The following is an 18,907-nucleotide window of genomic DNA, read 5'->3' on the forward strand; positions in this document are numbered from 1 at the left end:
CCGTCAGCCCATCCCCACCATGCCCACTGACCATGTCCCTCAGTGCCACATCCACACGGTTCTGGAACACCTCCAGGGACAGTGACTGCACCACCTCCCTGGGCAGCCTGTGCCAGTGCAGCACCGCTCCTTCTGAGAAGAAATTTTTCCTAATATCCAACATGAACCTCCCCCAGAGCAACGTGAGGCCATTACCTCCTGTGCTTTTGATACAGGGAAGACCTGAGAAATCTTCATTGCTTCACGTCCTCCACTACTCTCACTGCAGATTCCCTTGCTTGTTTACACCTCTTTCAAACTCTGGATGCTAAAGACAGGAGGGGAAAGCCCACTCCTCCAGTTCCTCACCCTTCTCTAACATTGCCTCGGCTCTATGCAAAAGCAGTTTGGTGCCCCCAGCTGTTGGCTTGGATGGGGCAGGAAGGCAGTGGGTTGAGACACATGGGGAGAAAAAGAATTACAGCAATAATCTCCCAAACCACAAAGTCATGCATGCTCCGCCTTCAGCTAACGGCCTCACAGCAGAGCTGCGGTGGGAGGGGAGGAGGGACCAGAGGGCGATTGAGTGAAGTTCTCTCTTCCACTTCCTCCCTCCCTGCAACCTGACCCCTTGCTTCAGCTCACGGTCTGATACCCAAATTTGCCCGTGTCTACCGGCTGCTTGCTTTGACCTGACTTTCCTTTGCCCCAGGCCCTGTCCTCCACCACAGGTCGAAGGACATGCAAGCCATCAAGTGTGTCGTGGTGGGAGACGGGTACGTACCCCCTTCTTTTTCTGTGGGAGGGAGGGGTGGTGATGAGGGGTGAGGAAGAAAGTCGCTGCTTCCTGAGACCTCCCCGGCTTCATTCCCAACCTCCTGCAGCTCTGCATTGCATTCCTTGCTCCTCTTTCTTCACCATGGCAAAGAACGTGGCTCTGAAGAGGCTGGGGCGGGAGGAGAGGGTGCTCTGAAGGGCATTTGCAAAAGTGGAACTGTCACTCACAGGCCTGGCAAATCTGGCTCACACACAGGAGGCGGTGGCATCACTGCCAGGTTCAACCTGTGGTCAGGAGTCAGATGGAAAACCCGAGAGGTGCAAGTGCTCTGCTGCAGGGAAATGGCTTTTTGAAGGCCATCTGCTCATCGGTGCTGGCCAAAGGAGGGCACAGAGCTATGGTCCTGATGAGATATCCTCCAGTATCTGCATGTTCAGCATTTCTCAATGTGTTGTCCCTGCTTCAGTGTATGGGGAGAGTGTTTGGTGACAAGCTTCTGAGGGCACAAGGAGGAGGGGATTGCACTGAGATGGGCATAGGTGTATACTACCCCGTGGGGACACACACTGTCCATGTCTGGTGATCCTTGGAGATCAATCTAAGCTGACAAATAGTGAGACAGTGCTGCTGGGGACCTGGGGGCTGAGTCTCCAGTCCACTACCCTATGGGATGAATGGATGAAGGGAGCAGAGTCCAGCAGTGAGCAGGTCATCTGGCATGGAGTTGGTTAATTCATTTCCCAGCTGGGAGCTGGCCAAAATGTTATCTGGGGCAGCTATCAGGCAACAGATGAAGACACATTTGCAGCAGCCTTGCTCCCCACAGTCACTTCCTCCTTCAAATCTACCCCAGGGAGGAAGAAGTCTGCAAACAATAGATGTCAGACATATTCTTGGGGGCCAGGGCAACAGGGTGGGAAGAAGAGACAGGGAAGGAGAGCGCCCTGCATAAACATCATTACATCTTGGAAGAGTCCCCTGAAGGGTGCAGGCTAGAGCTGGAAGAGCAGCAACACTAGGCATTTACACATTGCCCTGTTAACCCGCAGTTTCCCCTTCACATATTACACCGACTCTTGTAACCACTCCTCAAGGCAGCATTTCCTTTATAACATGGCTGACTCCACTACATGTCCTCTTCCCAACCCTTCTGACCTCAAATCCTCCTAAATCTTTTGTCTGCCCCATAATTCTGTTTCTCTGTACACTTCCCCACCCTCCACCTAGTTGTCTAGTCACCACCCAAAGCTCTGTGGTTTCATTTCACCTCCTTCACCTCCCTCCCAGCCTACCAGCCTTGTCATTCTCCACCAGCTCAACCCTACTGACCACAGGACCTTCTGCCATCACCTAACTGAGCCCCTTGTGTTCCCCCATAGCTGTTCTGGCCTCAGCCATCCTTATCACGTATCACCTGCCTCTTAGCTCTCCCTGAGTTCAATCACAGGAACCTGTGAGCATCCAGATCAGTGCTCTCTCATCTCCCAAAAGCTTTGCCAAAACCTTCACCCCTTTGGTGGCCCTTTGTGCTTCTCTCAGTTCAACCACACTAATTCAGAACCGTCTCTCTCTTCCATGACTAACTCACCCCTTCAGCACCATAGGTCTTCTGAGCCATTCTGCATAGAGTGAGCCTCCTTGGCCATCTACAACAAGAGGGAAGAGGGGAGCTGGGGAAAGAAAGGGGACTCAGTGAGGAAGATCTAAGAATGGGAGGTGGCAGAGGGAAAAAAAGTGTCAGAGCATTCTGAAGAGCTGTTGCCTCCTCAGCTGCTCCACAGTGTGATGACTGAGGCAGGTGCCTCACCACCAGAGCAAAGATGCCAACTATGCATGTCAAGGGCGCACCAACACACAGAGCCACAGCTCTGCAAAAGACTTTGCAGGTCCAGAAGAAAAGCTTGGAGACTGGTTCATGGCCAGCTGGAGTGTCTCCACCAATGCTCTTGCCCATTCTGTCTTGTGCTGCTACCCTGGCTTATTTCTCTCCACTCTGCTGCAGCATGTGGGTGGGGGAGGCTGAGGAAGGAGGAAGCACCAGCTACATGTTCAGAAACAGTATGAGCAGCTTCAGTCAGCCGCAAGGAGAGGCCCCTTGCTGGTGGCTTGCAGCTCTTGGTAAGGGTGATACTGCGGCTTGCAGTGGCTCATAGATGGTGCAAATTGTCAAGGCTGCAGACAGCTGGGAAGCTTAGTTCTGACAGTTCTGCACCAAGTCACTGTGTGCATATCCTGGCTATGAGTGTGTAGCACTGTGCGCGCACTGGAAAATGGGCTCTCACCCCCACCTTGAAGTGGATGCATTCTGACTGAGTGATCTCCATACCAGACCATAAAAACAAGCCTTCGTGCTCAAAGACAACAAACTACTCTGGGTGACATCATGTATTCCATCCGGTAGTTGAACCTATGGCTATGTCCTGTCTAGTCCTGTGAATGTGTTTATCCTTCCAGAGTTCTCCTAACAAACTCGTAGCTTTGAGTCATGGGAGGGTTTCCCCATCTCACCCCTGGAAGACTGCCTGCACTACCATGATTCCCAGCTGTGTTTTTTCTTTCTCTTCCAGAGCTGTGGGGAAAACCTGTCTCCTTATTAGCTACACCACCAATGCCTTCCCAGGAGAATACATCCCCACTGTGTGAGTGACACATCTGCAGTCTGGGGGTGTGTGGGAGGCAGGGAAAGCAGGTTACAAAGGGGTGCAGAAAACCCCTGTCACAAACCTAGTGCCAGCAGAGGAAGAGCTGCCAAACCAACATCACTTCAGGCTGTCATTCACCTTTCACCAGAAGCACAAGTGTCCTTATAAAACCAAAATATAAATGGAACACTTGGAAAACTAACCCAAGTGTCTACATGCCTGCTAAGTTTACAAGTAGTAGATGGAGTCTTGCTGCCAGGCTACAAAAAAAATGGACCAGACCCCAGAGAAGGTGGTTTTCTGTGTGAGGGACCACACATGCTTCCTTGTTCCAGGTACCTGCTGTCACTGAAGCAGGCACTGATAACCCTGGTGGTAAGAGTGCAGGATTCAGCTAAATGCCAGAGCAGAAGCTCTATGCAGTTCAGGGGATGTATGGAAAGAGCAGGAAGCTTAGGGGTCCCTTATTACAAAAAAGACATGGAGGCCCTGGAGCGCGCCTAGAGAAGGGCAGTGGAGCTGGGAGGGGCCTGGAGCACAAGTCTGATGGGGAGTGGCTGAGGGAGCTGGGGTTGTGCAGTCTGAGGAGCTCAGGGGAGACCTTATCGCCCTCTACAACGACGTGAAAGGAGGTTGTGGTGTGGGGGGAGGGGGGGTTGGCCTCTTCTGCCACGTAACAGTGAGAGGATTAGAGGTGATGGCCTCTGGTTGCACCAGGGGAGGTTCAGGTTGGTTATTAGAAAAAATTTATTCTCTGAAAGAGTGGTGCTGCACTGGCACAGGCTGCCCAGGGAGGTGGTGCAGTCACCATCCCTGGAGGTGTTCCAGAACCGTGTGGATGTGGCACTGAGAGACATGGTCAGTGGGCATGGTGGGGATGGGCTGGTGGTTGGACTTTGTGATCTTAGAGGTCTTTTCCAGCCTTAATGATTCTATGATTCTGTGATTCTTAGTCTGAGTAGCTGGATGCATTTTTCTCCCCACATTGTGTGGGGTATGTTTGGAGATGCACACCATGCATCCTCATCAACACCACTGGGATATGACTGCATGCTCCCTAAAGTGGGAAAATGAGTGTGTCAGATTGTCATCTCAGGTACAAGAAAACCCGAGGGCCTCACTTTTTACTCTGGACCAATTTGCACCAGAGGCAGCAGTAGTGATTGTGGCAGCAGGAACCCATCTCTTCTTGGAAGCCAGTTTGTATGATAACACCATACCTCCCTGGGAGTGGCTGTGAAATGGCCAAGTGTTTGTGGGCTGCACACCATTTCTCCTCTTGCCTGAGACTTGTGGTTGGAGATGATGAAAGGAGGCCATTTTGTGCTCCTTGCAGTAAGGCTTATCTCACAACGGCAGCATGTGTCATGAGCATGTTGAAAAACTTTTCTCATTGCTTCCTTCCTGTCACTGGTTTCCCTTATGAAACATGAAAAAATATACCAGAAACAACAGAGAAGAATCTACCCTTTGCCCTGAGATCATAGAATCATACAGTTAGCTAGGTTGGAAAAGACCTACAAGATCATCCAGTCCAACCATCTGCCTACCACCAATAACCTCACTAAACCATGCCTCTCAACGCTATATCTAAATGTTTCTTGAACACAGATGCACGGAGATGCACAGAGTAAATTTTTTTGCCCCATTCCTCTTCTACTTTTTGAGCCACAACGTATGTCTCTGCATTTTCAGGTTCGATAACTATTCTGCCAACGTGATGGTTGACAGCAAGCCTGTAAATCTGGGGCTATGGGATACTGCTGGACAAGAGGATTATGACAGGCTGAGGCCACTCTCTTACCCACAGACGGTGGGTCACGCTCCATGCTCCTCCTACCTTGGTTCTCCTTCAGATATATCTCCTTTCCCTGCTGCAAAATCAACATTTGCCATACAGCAGTCATAGGATTGTTCCCTTCTCTCTTTGCCCTCTTCTGAGAATCCCTATGTTGATATACAATACCTGGAAATCCTAAAGGTAAAAGATATCAAAGGGTGTTTTGGAGCCCTCACCTAAACTTCATTACTGAGATAACTTAGCAAGAAAACTGAGATCCTCAAAGACACTTATGAGTCCAGCTGACACTGGTTTTAATGTGGGATAGCTGCTTTACACAGCCCTGGTAAACAAAAGACCTTCTTAAGAAGTTAAAGTGGATGAGGGAATTTAGGAGGAGGGGCAGAAGTTTTCCACATTCCTGTGAACTCCAATTCTGGCTTCTGACCTTTAAAAGAGTTGAGATTTATAAACGTGTATTTGATCTGCTGATGCCTCAGCTAAGTCCAATATTCTAGCAGAACAAATGGATGATCCTCCTCATCCTCCCTGGAGGGTATTTTTCCTAGAAGTCTCTTGGAAAGCACAGAAAGAACCTGCTGCCTCAGGCATTGGTTTGAAGGTTACCATTGCAACCCAAAGGGCTGGAATTGAGGCATTGTTTGATCCAGCTATGTTTGGCCACATGAGAGTTAGATGCTTTATGTATACTCGCTGCCTAGGCTCCTTCTGCAGTCAGTGCAAGCATGCCTCTTTCTCAGCAACATACTTGTAGCTACCTTAGGACATGTGGCAAGCATAGGTGGGTTAAACTTTTCTGTGTTGCTTGTCTCTGGTGGCTGTAGAAATATGGCAGTGGGCAGGTTGGGCCTGGCACTCTTGACTGAGATAGCTGAAGTTGGATGGAATAAATATGACTCTGAAGAGCTGCTTTTGTCTTCAACTGAAGCCTAAATTCTGCCATGCCCAGAAGTGCTTATCCATACTCTGCCTCATTTGCCTCCTGTGTGTCCACTTTTGGGATTAAATGTCATTTTGTCTCAACAGCAGGCAATGACAGCTATCTAGCGCTCTCTGAGAAATGAACTGGACACTGTCAGACTGTTTCCCATGAGAATGAATATGCTTCCCACAAAAACCCCATCCTCATAGCTAAACGTTTGTCTCTTCTGATAGTGGTGGCTATGGTTACCATGAGTCAGGAGACTAAATATTCTTCCCTCCCCTAGAGGCAATCAGCAATAGTCTGGACAGTGTCAGATGGTGAGAGACAGCTTTCCCCAACATGACCCATTTTGGTGCCCACCCGGTTCTGCTCTCCCCTCCCTGCCTCCTGTATTCCAGTTGCATACACTCATTCTAACTCTGTACCATGGTTGCATGCCTACAGGATGTCTTCTTGATCTGCTTCTCCCTTGTCAGCCCAGCATCTTATGAAAACGTCCGTGCTAAGGTGAGACAGAGCATTCTGGTCCATTAGTGGCTGTGGAGAGTCAGTTTGGTGTTGATCTTGCAAAGAGAGTGACTATGGATGGAGACTACTAAGGGGATGTCTTGAGCTAGAGAGGAAATATTGTTTTCTGCATACGTTGGAAGGAATTGAAATGTCAGCCTCCTTTAGGTGTCTCTTCTGAGTCACCTCAAAGAAGGTGGCCAACCCTACTGAAGAGTTATTATTCTCTTTGATGGGCCACTCTGTGTGAGACCACAGGCTTACGTTCTGATGGCACTTTTCATCCAAGACTGTCCATAGGATATGAAAAACTGGTACCCACATCCTTTGTATAGGAAGTGAGGGAGGAAGGAGAGATGGGAAAAAACGTAGTATTTCCTTACTACAACTTTCAAGTTCCTCCTTGGGTTTCAGAAAGCTGTGAAGGATAAGGAATAGCTTATGCTTTCCTTAGTGGACTGTATTTAGCACTGCCTCTCCTTTTGCCCCTCACTATTCCCCTGCACTGGTGTCTCTGTTCCTGAAGGATTCAACTCATGCTTTGAGCTCCATGTCAAGGATTTTGTCTGTAGACCCAGCAGTAGGGGTTGGTCTGGGCCAGACTGTAGTGTGCAACACTGAGTGGAAGGGCACCGTGGAAGGACAGTGTGTCCTGTTAACGTTTTTTTACGGGTGCCTCTTTATTTTGCTCATGCATGTCCTCTCTCATCTCTGCCATTTTGCTCCCTCACTAGTGGTTCCCCGAGGTGCGGCACCATTGCCCCAGCACTCCCATCATCCTTGTGGGCACAAAGCTGGATCTTCGTGATGACAAAGACACCATTGAGAAGCTGAAGGAGAAGAAGCTTTCCCCTATTACATATCCTCAGGGTCTTGCCTTGGCCAAGGAAATCGGTAGGTGCTTGCAGGCAACGTGGAAAAAAGAGAGGCAGAAGATAAGGGCTTTCTCTCAATGTTATGAGGCTTCCTTAGAAGTATATCTGAAGAACAAGGAGACTAATCAAGGGCTGTGGGACAAAACTCACTTCAGGAGGCTCAGGAAGGAGATCTGCTTCTTGAGAAAACATAAACAACTCAAGCCTCTGTCTTCTGCCTCTCTTTAAATGCCATCCTCAACACATGTAAATATGCACTTGCACAGTCTGCTCCCCTTTTACTCTGGTATTTCTATCTGGGCCGGTATTTTTCTGTGAAAGCCACAGCTGCTGTGTGGGCAGACGCCTTCCGGAAATAGGCAGAAGACTGAGTTTTCTAACTCTCAGGAAGAGATGCAACAACAATTTCCTCAGATATCTGTGTCTCACCCCCCTCTCTGGCCATCAGCCCCCTCCTGTATTTTGGGACCTGCACAAGTGTTTGTGCCAGGTAACCCCTTGTCTCAGCTGTGGAAGAAAGGGTGAGGAAAACAAGTTGAAGGACAAGTTTTCAACTGGGTGATCAGAAGAGAGTGTGGGAAGCTAGGATAGCATAGCCAGCCTTGCATAGCCTCAACTCTGACAACAGGAGTGGGGAATGGGCAAGTCCTGGTCTTGTGCAGCTGAAACGGCCTTGCCATGAGGTCAGGATTGCCTGAGTCAGAGAAGTATGCCCTGACTGTGCTTTATGGATTTGGTCACATGAGTTGTGTTTATTCAGTCTGGGCAAGAGCCAAGTGCCTTGCTCTGCAGCACAAGATTTCTGAGAATTGGAACTGCAGAGTTCCAAAAGAGAGGTGCTATGTGATTTAAGATGCCACCAAAGGTGCTTGTAATCAGTCCGAATGACACTCAAAGCATGAGGAAGCTGAGACCTCATCTCAAGAGGAGATTCAGGTGATGTTTAGGTATATACATCTGGACATATCTGCAAAACAGCCACTGAGGGGGGAGGATGCTGTAGCTATGAGGTGATTGAAGCCAGAATTGAACCGCTGACACAGACACATGCCTCTCTCTCAGCCTGACAGCAATCTGTGGTATTCCTCCTCCTCTTGCATGGTTCTGAGTCAGCACCATTCACAGCAAGCTCCTGCGTACCCAACCTGCCTACCCCCATTTCCTCCCTCCCCATTACAGCACCTGCTTTCCTCCCAACAGACTCTGTGAAATACCTTGAATGCTCAGCATTGACACAGCGTGGCCTGAAGACGGTGTTTGATGAGGCCATCCGAGCAGTCCTCTGCCCACAGCCCACCCGAACAAAGAAACGAGCATGCAGCCTCCTCTAGGACAGTAAGTGTGAAAGGGATCCCTGGGAAGGACACCAGTGGCCACATCCCTGGAGGTTCAAGGCCAGGTTGGATGGGGCCCTGGGCAGCCTGAGCTGGTGGGTGGCAGCCCTGCCTAAGGCAGTGGGTTGGAACTAGATGATCTTTAAGGTCCACTCCAACCTAAGCCATTCTATGATTCCATGATTCCTGCTCCTGAGCCCATGTGATTAGGACCTGCTACTTCTAGTGGAATGGGACATCCTGCTTAGGGACAGGACAGAATGTGGTAGGATGGAGACTGTGGGCCCCTTGTCCATTGCCTGCCCATGTGCAGGTTTGCACCCATCTCTTGGTCCAGGGAGGCCCAGGATTTCCTGTCTCTGCCCTCACAGAAACTGTCACCTTCTGCCATAGAAGGAGCAGCATCCACCCTACCCTGATGATGACCTGCTGTGAGCTATGCAAAGCCACAGCCTTTACTTAAACAGAAGGAAAAAAAAGCTGTTCCTTATTTATGGGAAATTGCCCAAATAGCTCTTCCTCTTACAAGTCCCTGCTCAGCTCAGGGGATATTTTGTACTGCTGTGCATTGGCAGACTGCAGCTGGGCCCCCAGGACTCCTATGCTCCACACATTATCCCTTCTTGCCCTTCCCCTTCAGCTCAAGGGTGCAAGGCAAAGCTGGCCAGAGTCTGAGGACAGAGAGGAGCGAGATCATTCCAAGCAGGACCTGGCCCCTTCCTTTTCCCCCACTACCAGAGCAAAGGGAGGGAGAGTGGGAGTATGACCAGGCTGGTTTCACGAGGCCTGTTTTTGTTTTGGCTGCAGGTTCTGGCCCCATCCTGATGCCAGGCTCTGCCCCACATGCAGGAGAGTGATGCCTCCACCATCCTGGAGCTCAGTACCTTCTGGCGGTCACTGCGCTTGTTACTTCTGCTGGCTTGAAAGACTGTTGTGGGTCTTTAGCACTGGTTTGTCCATTTGCACAAGTACCCTGTGCCCTGGCTGCCCCAACTTCACCACCCCTCAGATCACAACAGAGTGAGTAAGACCCAATAAACAGACCGGTCCATACATCCTTGCAATGCCCATGGTGCAAATGTTGTGTTAGCCAAGACAGCACGGTGGTCACACTTTGCCTTTTGCCCCATGTGTTCACAGGAAAAAGTTTCCTCCTCTCCTAGCAAGGCTTTCCCTCCTCTGCAGGCTTTGGGAGGGGACACCCAGCCCCAGGCTGCTCTGTTTGCAGGGTGCTGGGGACACCCTTTTACCACAACACGTCTGCACGAAGGCGGCTGCTCAGGTGTCATAGGCGGTCATATCAGTGCCTGCACTCGGTCACACTGCCAGGCACAGGCAGAGCGAGAACAGGAAGGGGGAGGGCAGAAAGAGATAAAAAATACAACAGAGGAATGAGTCACCAGCCCAGACAAATCGCCTCCCAGTCACTAAAATTAAGCTGGAGAGAGTGGTCCCAGTGGTACAATGGATCTGGCAGCTGTGAGCACCTGCCTTGCTGATGCATTGCAGGGACTTGAGAAGCAGAAGTGCTATGGGGTGGCTGCCACCGCCACCGCTCGTGGGTGGGAGGACGGCTCTGGGTGAGATGATTGGCAATGCAAAATCCTGCAGTCCTGAGAGGGTATGGGGAGCTGTGGACTCAAGCCAGCTCGCCTCTCCTGGATGCAGCGCTGCTGCTGAGTTCCAAAGACTGTGTCCTGCACAAGTGGGTGGTGTGGGCTGTGTCAGCAGCAACATACCATGGCAAAGCCTCTGGAGTACCCTGCTGCCAGGGAAACTTCTGAGAGTTCAGTGCATGGCTGCGTCCGGGTACAGCAGATCAATGTAGTGATAATGGTCCAGACAATGCTTTCAGTTATATAGTCTGATTTTTGAATGGTTCTGTGTGGAGCCAGGAGCCGGACTCGATGATCCTTATGGGTCCCTTCCAATTTGGGATATTCTGTGAATCTGTGGTTCTCTGGAACTCTAGCCACTGGTATCTGCAAAATAGCCCTGGAGGACGTCCTGCAGCAGCAAGTTCCACAGATTGCACATGAGCTATCAAATGAATTACCCAAGCGCCATTTAAGGTAATGTAAATTGTGTCAACACTAATCCAGAGAAGCAGAAACAATGTCTGGGCTTGTACCTGTGGGAGGGCAAGGGACAGAAAGCCTTTGAGATTGGGATGCAGCCTCCCTTCAACACTAAACTAAACATTACTCAAAACACTAAATTCCCACTCTCCCTCTGGTTTCCAAGCTCTTGCCTTCACAGTGTGTTGAATGCTCTGTCCCCTATTGCATGCAGCAATGCAGAGAGAGGAGAGGCTTGCTATATGGATGGAAAAAAACTGGCATATCTGCTTGCCAGTGGAGGGGCACAAGCTGAGCTCTCCTTCCATCACAGCCTGTGCAGCTTGCACAGCCCCTGTTGGAATTGCTGAGAATGGGGCAAGGCTCCAGGCTTGTCAGAGGCGATTGTCCTCTTCTCTCATGTAACTGTGATGGGAAGAGAGGGAATGGCCTCAGGCAGGGGAGGTTCAGGTTGGATATCAGGAAACATTTCTTCTCTGGAAGAGCAGTGCTGCACTGGCACAGGCTGCCCAGGGAGGTGGTGGAGTCACCATTCCTGGAGGCAAGCAAGAACCATGCGGATGTGGCACTGAGGGACATGGTCAGTGGGCATGGTGGGGGTGGGCTGACAGTTGCATTTGATGATCCTAGTTGTCTTGTCCAACTTGACAAGCCCTACAGAGGGTAGCTGGCATGGGGGGACCTCTGCCATTGTGTGTTTTTATTTCTAAGGCACTATTTCCTGGGCTGCTTGTGCAGCACTGCAGCTACCTGCCCTGCCATGACAAAGACAACCACTGGGTGCTGCCCATGCCATTCCTTCCCCAGTGAGGTCTCACAGCCTTTGTGTCTCCAGACAACAGCATTGCCAAGACTTCAGTTATCCTGACAGCTTTGTAACTTGGCTTCACCTGTTCACCTTTGAGGAGCACTGGCTGGACATAAAATTGTTCAAACACTTTTGGAAGTCCGGTTTTTAGGCCACAGATAAGTTCTGCTCACAGAGATGCTCTCTGCTTGTGTTGAGGCTTGAACAAGCCCAAATGCCCATAACACCTGTGCCACATGTCAAGAGCTGGATGACTACACAGCACAAGGAGTTACAGCTGCGGGATGCAGCATAGAGAAGTGATGAGAAGTATAGGGAAGCACTCAGAGCAGGGAATGAGATGGGGAAGTCCTAATTTCCTTCTTGGAGAAGTGCTGTCACAAAGGAACTTAATTTTTTACCCTGCCTCTTTTATTCTGGATCTGCCCCCTGCAGCACAGATGCAAACTAGTGGGAGAGTTTGGGGCTGTCAAGTTATTATTTTTTTCCCAAAGAAGGTGTAAAATACATGGGATTCTGCAAGGAGCCAAGGGAGGGAGAGAGCTAAGACAAACAGCCCCCTCTTTGCCCATCTACCTCCCTGCTTGTGGGGTAGAGCAGAAGCAAGAAGCATTTGCATGCTCAACACCACCCCTATTCCCAAGCCAGAAGGGTTTGCTGTGTCCCTGCAGCAATGAGCAGCACTGGTCCTGCCTACAAGACACTGGCAGCAGGTTGCTCCTCTGGGGGGAAGAAGGGGGGGGATTGCAGAGTGCTTTGCACTGCCACCCCCATCTCACAGATCAGAACCTGGCAGAGCCGAGCCACCCCCAGCCACACCATCTCGCACCACACAGATGCTCTCTGCATCCCTCTCATCTCCCCTCCACCCCCTCCTTCCACCCTGCTCCTCCGTCACCGCACCCGCTGTCTCCCACCCCCACCCCCTGCGCTCTCCTCCTCTCTCCTCACTCCCCTCCTGTATCTCTCCCCTTTTTTTTTCTCCATTCCCCTCCTTTCTCCCTCTTCTGCCTTTCATCCTTTTCTCCCATCGCTCAGCCCCTCATTCTCATTCTCTGCCGCCGCTCCTGCGCCGGGTGCCCATTGGTTGTCAGGATCCGTCCCCCACCAGCTGCCACCCATCTCCATCTGCCGCCCCTGGCCGCCCAGCCCCCCTCTCTGCAGATGGACGGTGGACCAGGAGACTTGTCGGGGTCCTCCAAGCCACCAACGTGGGGCTGAGGGTCCTGGCACCCCCGGATGGCCACGGCCACCGGTGGGCCCTGGGGGTGAGGTGGAGACGTCCCGCAGCAGTCAGGGATGGAGCGATGGGCAGGTCCAAGGAAGAAGGACTTGTGGCTCTGCTGATAGGACCTTTTAGACTCCCTCCCTTCTGGGACTGCTTTCCTTTAAAAAGGGGAAGGGGAAAACTATGTCACGGATTCTCACGATGAAGCAGAGGAAAATGTGCATTCCAACGACACGTAAGTACCAGGCAGCTCTGTCTGCTCTTCCCAGCTGTCTCCCGCGGGCATGAGTCCATGCAGAAGTTAACTCTGCCATCCCACAGAGGAAACATTCTGACCCCCATCTCTGCCAGCTCCATGCCACCTTGCTCACCCCACAGTGAGGCTGGGGCCATCCTGAGCTGGAACAGGACCATGGGAAACAAGGTGGGCAGGTGGGGAGGGTGGCAAGAAGGTAGCAAGTTAATGGGCTCAGTGGTCTCTCCTGGCTTTTAGCCCTGCTTTGTAGACATGCTTTAGCATCCTCCTCCTCCCAGTCAATGCAGAAATGTAGAAAAAAAAAAAATATATATATATATATATATTTAAATTGGTTGCACCAACTCCCAGCCTCCTCCTAGCTCTCTGCCCACACCTGCTCTCCAGCTGTATGGACCAGATGTATTCTGGCAGCACCTGTTGGGAGACCCCAACCTCCTGCAACAGATGCTGTCCACATCATTAGGGACAGACCCCAAGCAGATGCCAACACACTTCCAATCTGAGACCAGTTTTCCTCACCGATTTCTACCTATGTGGGTGCTGCCAAAGCAGTGTGGATCCAGCCCAAATGAGGTACTGATGTCCTGTGGTTGTTCTGTCAAACTAGCCAGAGCATGTGATGTGGAGTTGGAGCTGGTAGATGGTGCCTGACAAAGTTAGGGGGGAACAGATTGACCACCCCTGCTTAAATACAAAGTTTGCCCACCACGGTTGTATGAGCAAGAGAATTAATCTTCTGCTCTTCATAGTGAATTAGTATTTCATATTGCATGTTTTAGCATTTTTATAGGGTTTTTGGACCTCTGAAGCTGTCTTTAATGTATTGCTAAACAACAACCTGAACCACCAGCTTTGAAGTCAGGACCCCAGACATTTCCCCCTGTACTTTTCACACTATCACAGGTGTCCTCATTTGTATTAGTCATTCATGGGGCTTTATCTCCAAATGCCTTTTTGCCTTTTTGGAAATTCCCGTGCATGCAGAAGGAACATCCACAGGGATTTCTAACAATGTCCTCAGATTTTAGAGGACCATCTTTTTACGTACACATTGTTTTGTTCTCTGCCAGTGTTTCCCCAGAGCAGACACAGTCCTCCTCTTTCATGCAACAAGGGTTAGTGGGCACATGTGTCACTGGAACAGCAGTGGAGAAAAATCTCACAGAAAAGATCTTAGAGCTTAGAAACAAGAGTGTCAAATCACTTCCTACTCTGTCCATTCATTGCAGCCACTCCTGATGTGTGGGACAGCCCAGTACTGCAGAACCCCAAGAGGCAGTTGTCCATCAGGACAGCGTGTCACAGCCCAAGGCACCTTCAGATAAAGAAATGCAAACAATTCCAGTCCTTCAAAGCTCACTTAAGTATAGCAGGAAACATTTATGGAATAGCCAGTGGTATTGGGCTTAAGACATAGTTGCCCAGTTGCTTTTTCTTGTGGTCTGTTAGATGAGGTTCTTTCAACCTCAGGCCCCCTTTGGCCTGAGGTTTCCAAAAACTGGAATGACAACAACAATAAAGACCAAAAGCTGTACTATCAAGATGTATATGAACAACAATGGGATCTTCTGTAGAATCCAATGGGGAGAAAAGTTTCTGGAGCGCTTCTGGCCTCCTGAAGGGAGTTAATATTTGGAGTTCTTTCCTTTGAGATCTCCAGGTTTCATATCAAGAGTAAAAGAGCTTCAGAACCCTGAGATATCTGTGTAAAGGGGAACCTCAGGTCCCTGTCCTCTTCCACCGAGCCATCATAATTTCCAAGGAGCTGATTCATAAGGAGGGTGACCCTGCCAGTTCACATCTCCAGAAAATTTTGCTAGGGCTGGAGTGACCCTGAAAGCATCACACATCTGCCCTGCATAAGGTATGCCAGGATGTCTCTGGTTTGGACTCTGTTACATTTCTAGAGCCCTGACTAAAGACAGAAAGCGTGCCCTCCCCTTCTCTGTCTCTCCTCTCCCTGCAACTTCACTCCCAGTGTCAGCAGAGAGCTGGTAGAGGACAGAGAGTTTGTTTGTTCAAAGCTCTCTCTGAGTGAGCTGAGAGTGCGGTTTCCATGCCAAACCCTGATGTGATGGGCAATTGGGCAACTCAGATTAGGAAGCCTGGGACACTGCTTTGGTGTTGTGAACAGCTGGGGCAGACAGAGCCTGTTCAATTAACGGTGTTTTTCAGGGTGCAAGAGGAGAGAGAGAAACCAAGCCAAAGAGACAAGGGATAGAAATGTGCTGATCCCTCCTGAAGTACCCAAAATAATGAAGCTCTTATTTTACTTTCAAACTAACATAACACAAAACAGCAACTCTCCAGCTCAGGTGCTGAGCTCAGCATCAGGGCTTGAAATAAGAGCGGAGATGTTTTGATTTCTGCTGGTGAGGCTAACAACCCCATGGTGACCTCACAAATCCAAAATGAGCTTCAGCAAGCAAGAAGAATACTCAATGAATGGGGGATCCAAAGATGCCCCAGGCACTTCATCGCTGGATACCTCTCCCACTTTTGTTGATAAGGTACCTGCCCCTCGTAAATGAGAATCAGGTCTCTGGTGACTGCTCCTCCAGTGCTGTAGCCATCAGGAGAAAACAAGATATTTCCCTGTACCTAACCTACTCTGTTTCTTCCCCAAGGATCTTTTCCTAGAAGAGAAGATCCGCTGGTCCCACACACTGAGTCATGTCCCTGTTTATCCCACTGTGCCATCTGTACCTCCCAGATCTGGATAGGATCAGTATTGTTTCACATGTTCCAGTGGCTGCCAGTACCCACTAAGCCACCTCAACTTCCCACACCTGTTCATACCTGCAGACCATTAATGCAGAGATTCTATCTGTTGCTTGTTCAGCTGTCATATCCCTGGTGTAAATACCTTTCTTCTCCTCTCACCTCCAGGTTGCTAACTGATCCTGTGGGGAGACTGCCCTCACCCTCTTTCCTGCCTCTGCTATGGACTCTTCTGCTTTCAGCCTCCCCACGCCGACAGTGTCAGAGGAGGGGAATGCCTCTGGTAGCTGGGCAGGCTTCACCACCCCCAACAGCTCCACCACCACCAGCCCTGGTGTGGTTGTCAGCGGTGTCCTCATCCCTGTGGTCTACCTCATCGTCTGTGTGGTGGGGCTAATTGGGAATTCTCTGGTCATTTATGTGGTCTTGAGGCACTCCGTGAGTGAATCAGTGACCAACGTCTACATCTTGAACCTGGCCCTAGCTGATGAGCTCTTCATGCTGGGTCTGCCATTCCTGGCAGCACAAAATGCCCTGTCCTACTGGCCATTTGGGTCCTTCATGTGCCGCTTGGTGATGGCTGTGGATGCCATCAACCAGTTCACCAGCATCTTCTGCCTGACAGTGATGAGTGTTGACCGCTACCTGGCTGTGGTCCACCCTGGGAAGTCCTCCAAATGGCGAACAGCACGAGTGGCCAAGGCTGTGAGCGCCACTGTGTGGATGCTGTCATCCATAGTGGTGCTGCCCGTGGTGGTCTTCTCAGACGTCCCCTTAGGTATGAGCACATGCCACATCCAGTGGCCAGAACCTGCCTCAGTTTGGCGAGCTGGCTTCATCATCTACACTGCCACCTTGGGCTTCTTTGGGCCACTGCTGGTGATTTGTCTCTGCTATCTTCTCATTGTAGTGAAGGTCCGTTCCTCTGGCAGGCGGGTGAGGGCTCTGTCCTCTAAACACAAGCTCTCAGAGCGCAGGGTGACTCGCATGGTGGTGGCTGTTGTGGCTGTCTTCGTCCTCTGCTGGCTCCCCTTCTATGTCCTCAATATAATCAATGTTGTTTGTCCACTGCCAGAGGAGCCGTCCCTCTTCGGTGTCTATTTCCTCGTGGTGGTGCTGCCATATGCCAATAGCTGTGCCAACCCTATCATCTATGGCTTCCTCTCCTACCGCTTCAAGCAGGGCTTCCGGAGGGCCATCTTCAGGCCGTCCCGCCGCATCCAGAGCCAGGAAGTGCCAGAATGTCCCCCAGAGAAGTCTGATGATGGAGGGGAAGAGAAGGAGATCAGCAAGATCACCCAGAATGGCAATGACAGGCAGGAACACCCTCTAAGCAGCAGAGCAGGAGAAAGCAATGAGCAAAAACCACTCCCTGAGGAGCCTGTGGACTGTGAGAAGAGCAGCAAGTTGCATGTCAGCTATTTATGATGAAAGGGATGGTGCAGGGGAAAGAGACACTGGGACATGGGATCCCTTTCACCCTCTGTGCTATTCTATCTCAGAGACAAAGGGAGAGGTTGATAGAAGGCAATACTGAAGATTATGCTTAAAGATGAAGAGGGCTCCATGAGCCTGTGGAAAAAAAGCAAAGCATTGTACTTGGCTTTGGTAGAGACACCAAAGTTTTGCGAGGCAAGAAGTAAATGAAGGACTGGATCCAGGGAAAGCTGAACAGGTGATGGGAACAGGCAATAAGGAGAGAGCAAGTTCTGTCCTATGCTGCATGATCCAATCTTTGATCATCCACCTAGAAAGAGCATCAGCTACCATGTGACCGGCACTTCAAGGGAGTTCAAATAGGTATATGTGATGTGTGCCTCTGAAGATCTAGAACAGGCATCCCAGTGCCTTGGCTATCTTCCTTATGGACAAGAGAAGCAGTCTACCCTGAAGGAAGAACAGGAAAGACAAATCTCTGCAGCTAAGACCTATCACCAGCCTGTTGCATGAATGGCTGACATTTCTCTAGCTCTTCAAAATGTCTTAGGGATAGCTTACTCCCTCACTGGTCCTGGCTGGAAACCACTCAATGATGAGAATTACCTGGCAGAGCAAATGGGACATTTATTTCCCAAATTCTACAAACTTCAAGCTTTCCTGGTGACTGAGTCCTGATGGAAGGTGTTACAAGAGTAGAAAAGCCAGTGAGGCATGGGTTGGAGGCAGAACTTCTTAGAAACTGACATGCCTTTTCCCTTTTTCTCTCCCTCAGCCTGGCTGTAAATAAACAAAACGCCTTTGGACTTAAAAGCCAACTGAGCAGAACAATTCTGTGTGTTTAGGAGACGGGAGATGCTATAGATTTGGCTCTCCTGAGAATATACAATCTCTCTGATCTCTGTATGAAGGGATGTTTGGCTGGTACAGGAGATCAAAGTATGTATCAGTTGAGAATGGGGGCAGGAAACACAGGGGGCCAGAGGGATCTCCAATGTGTGTGGGAGAAGTCAGGGAAATACTAGCAGCTGACTGTTCTTGTGGGAAATTGTGGAGTATTTGGCTCTGGATGGAGAGGAAATGATGTGTCTGCAAATGTACGAAGGAAGTGAAAATTTGATCAGTGGACTGTATGTGTGTGAGAATGGCTGAACAGGGTCAGGGATTGAGGAGTCAGCGCTGGAGGGGGATGCACAGGGGTTTGGCACTGATGCTATCCTGTGTGTGGCTGCGGGGTAGGTACAGATATGTACAGATAAAGTTTTATGTGCGTATAAGTGCATAAAAATGCAGGTGAGGAAGAATGTTTATGCAACTGTGGGATGTTTAAGTGTAGGCATGCAAGTATATATAGAGCAATGTGTGTGCATGTGACAAGTTGTGTCAGAGTGAGAGGGCGTGTGTTGCTGTGAGTGTTGGATGAGTGTGCATCAGTTGCTGGAAGGAAGCTGTAAGTGGGCATGTGCAAGAGCAGCAATGCACAAGGGTAGGTGGGAAGGTCTCTCCCACCACTTTGGCTTCATTCCTACAGACCC

At 50.2% G+C, this 18,907-nt stretch overlaps 2 protein-coding genes across 4 annotated transcripts; both read left to right on the plus strand.

The window, feature by feature from the left end:
* Positions 542-9,896, plus strand: RAC2 (ras-related C3 botulinum toxin substrate 2 (rho family, small GTP binding protein Rac2)). Its single transcript, XM_021385761.1, has 7 exons — positions 542-755; positions 3,325-3,396; positions 5,095-5,212; positions 6,570-6,632; positions 7,367-7,526; positions 8,708-8,842; positions 9,649-9,896. Exons 1-6 carry the CDS (start codon positions 721-723, stop codon positions 8,836-8,838), a joined length of 579 nt encoding a protein of 192 aa, XP_021241436.1. The 5' UTR covers positions 542-720; the 3' UTR covers positions 8,839-8,842; positions 9,649-9,896.
* SSTR3 (somatostatin receptor 3) lies at positions 10,022-18,171 on the plus strand. Of its 3 annotated transcripts, none has more exons than XM_021385730.1 (2): positions 10,022-15,724; positions 16,104-18,171. In XM_021385730.1, the coding sequence occupies exon 2, from the start codon at positions 16,158-16,160 to the stop codon at positions 17,361-17,363; it is 1,206 nt and encodes a 401-aa protein (XP_021241405.1). In that variant the 5' UTR covers positions 10,022-15,724; positions 16,104-16,157; the 3' UTR covers positions 17,364-18,171. The 3 variants fall into 3 exon arrangements, with proteins under 3 accessions (XP_021241405.1, XP_021241415.1, XP_021241423.1); XM_021385740.1 differs by having other exon boundaries at positions 10,022-10,913; positions 15,390-18,171; XM_021385748.1 differs by having other exon boundaries at positions 10,022-10,913.

The sequence above is a fragment of the Numida meleagris genome, chromosome 1 (assembly GCF_002078875.1).
Source record: "Numida meleagris isolate 19003 breed g44 Domestic line chromosome 1, NumMel1.0, whole genome shotgun sequence".
Lineage (NCBI taxonomy): Eukaryota > Metazoa > Chordata > Aves > Galliformes > Numididae > Numida > Numida meleagris.

Coding starts and splice junctions, on each gene's coding strand:
- RAC2 (XM_021385761.1), top strand. CDS start 721: ATGCAAGCCATCAAGTGTGTCGTGGTGGGAGACGG. Junction 3,397..5,094: donor GGAGAATACATCCCCACTGT/GTGAGTGACACA, acceptor CTGCATTTTCAG/GTTCGATAACTATTCTGCCA. Junction 7,527..8,707: donor TGCCTTGGCCAAGGAAATCG/GTAGGTGCTTGC, acceptor TCCTCCCAACAG/ACTCTGTGAAATACCTTGAA.
- SSTR3 (XM_021385730.1), top strand. CDS start 16,158: ATGGACTCTTCTGCTTTCAGCCTCCCCACGCCGACAGTGTCAGAGGAG.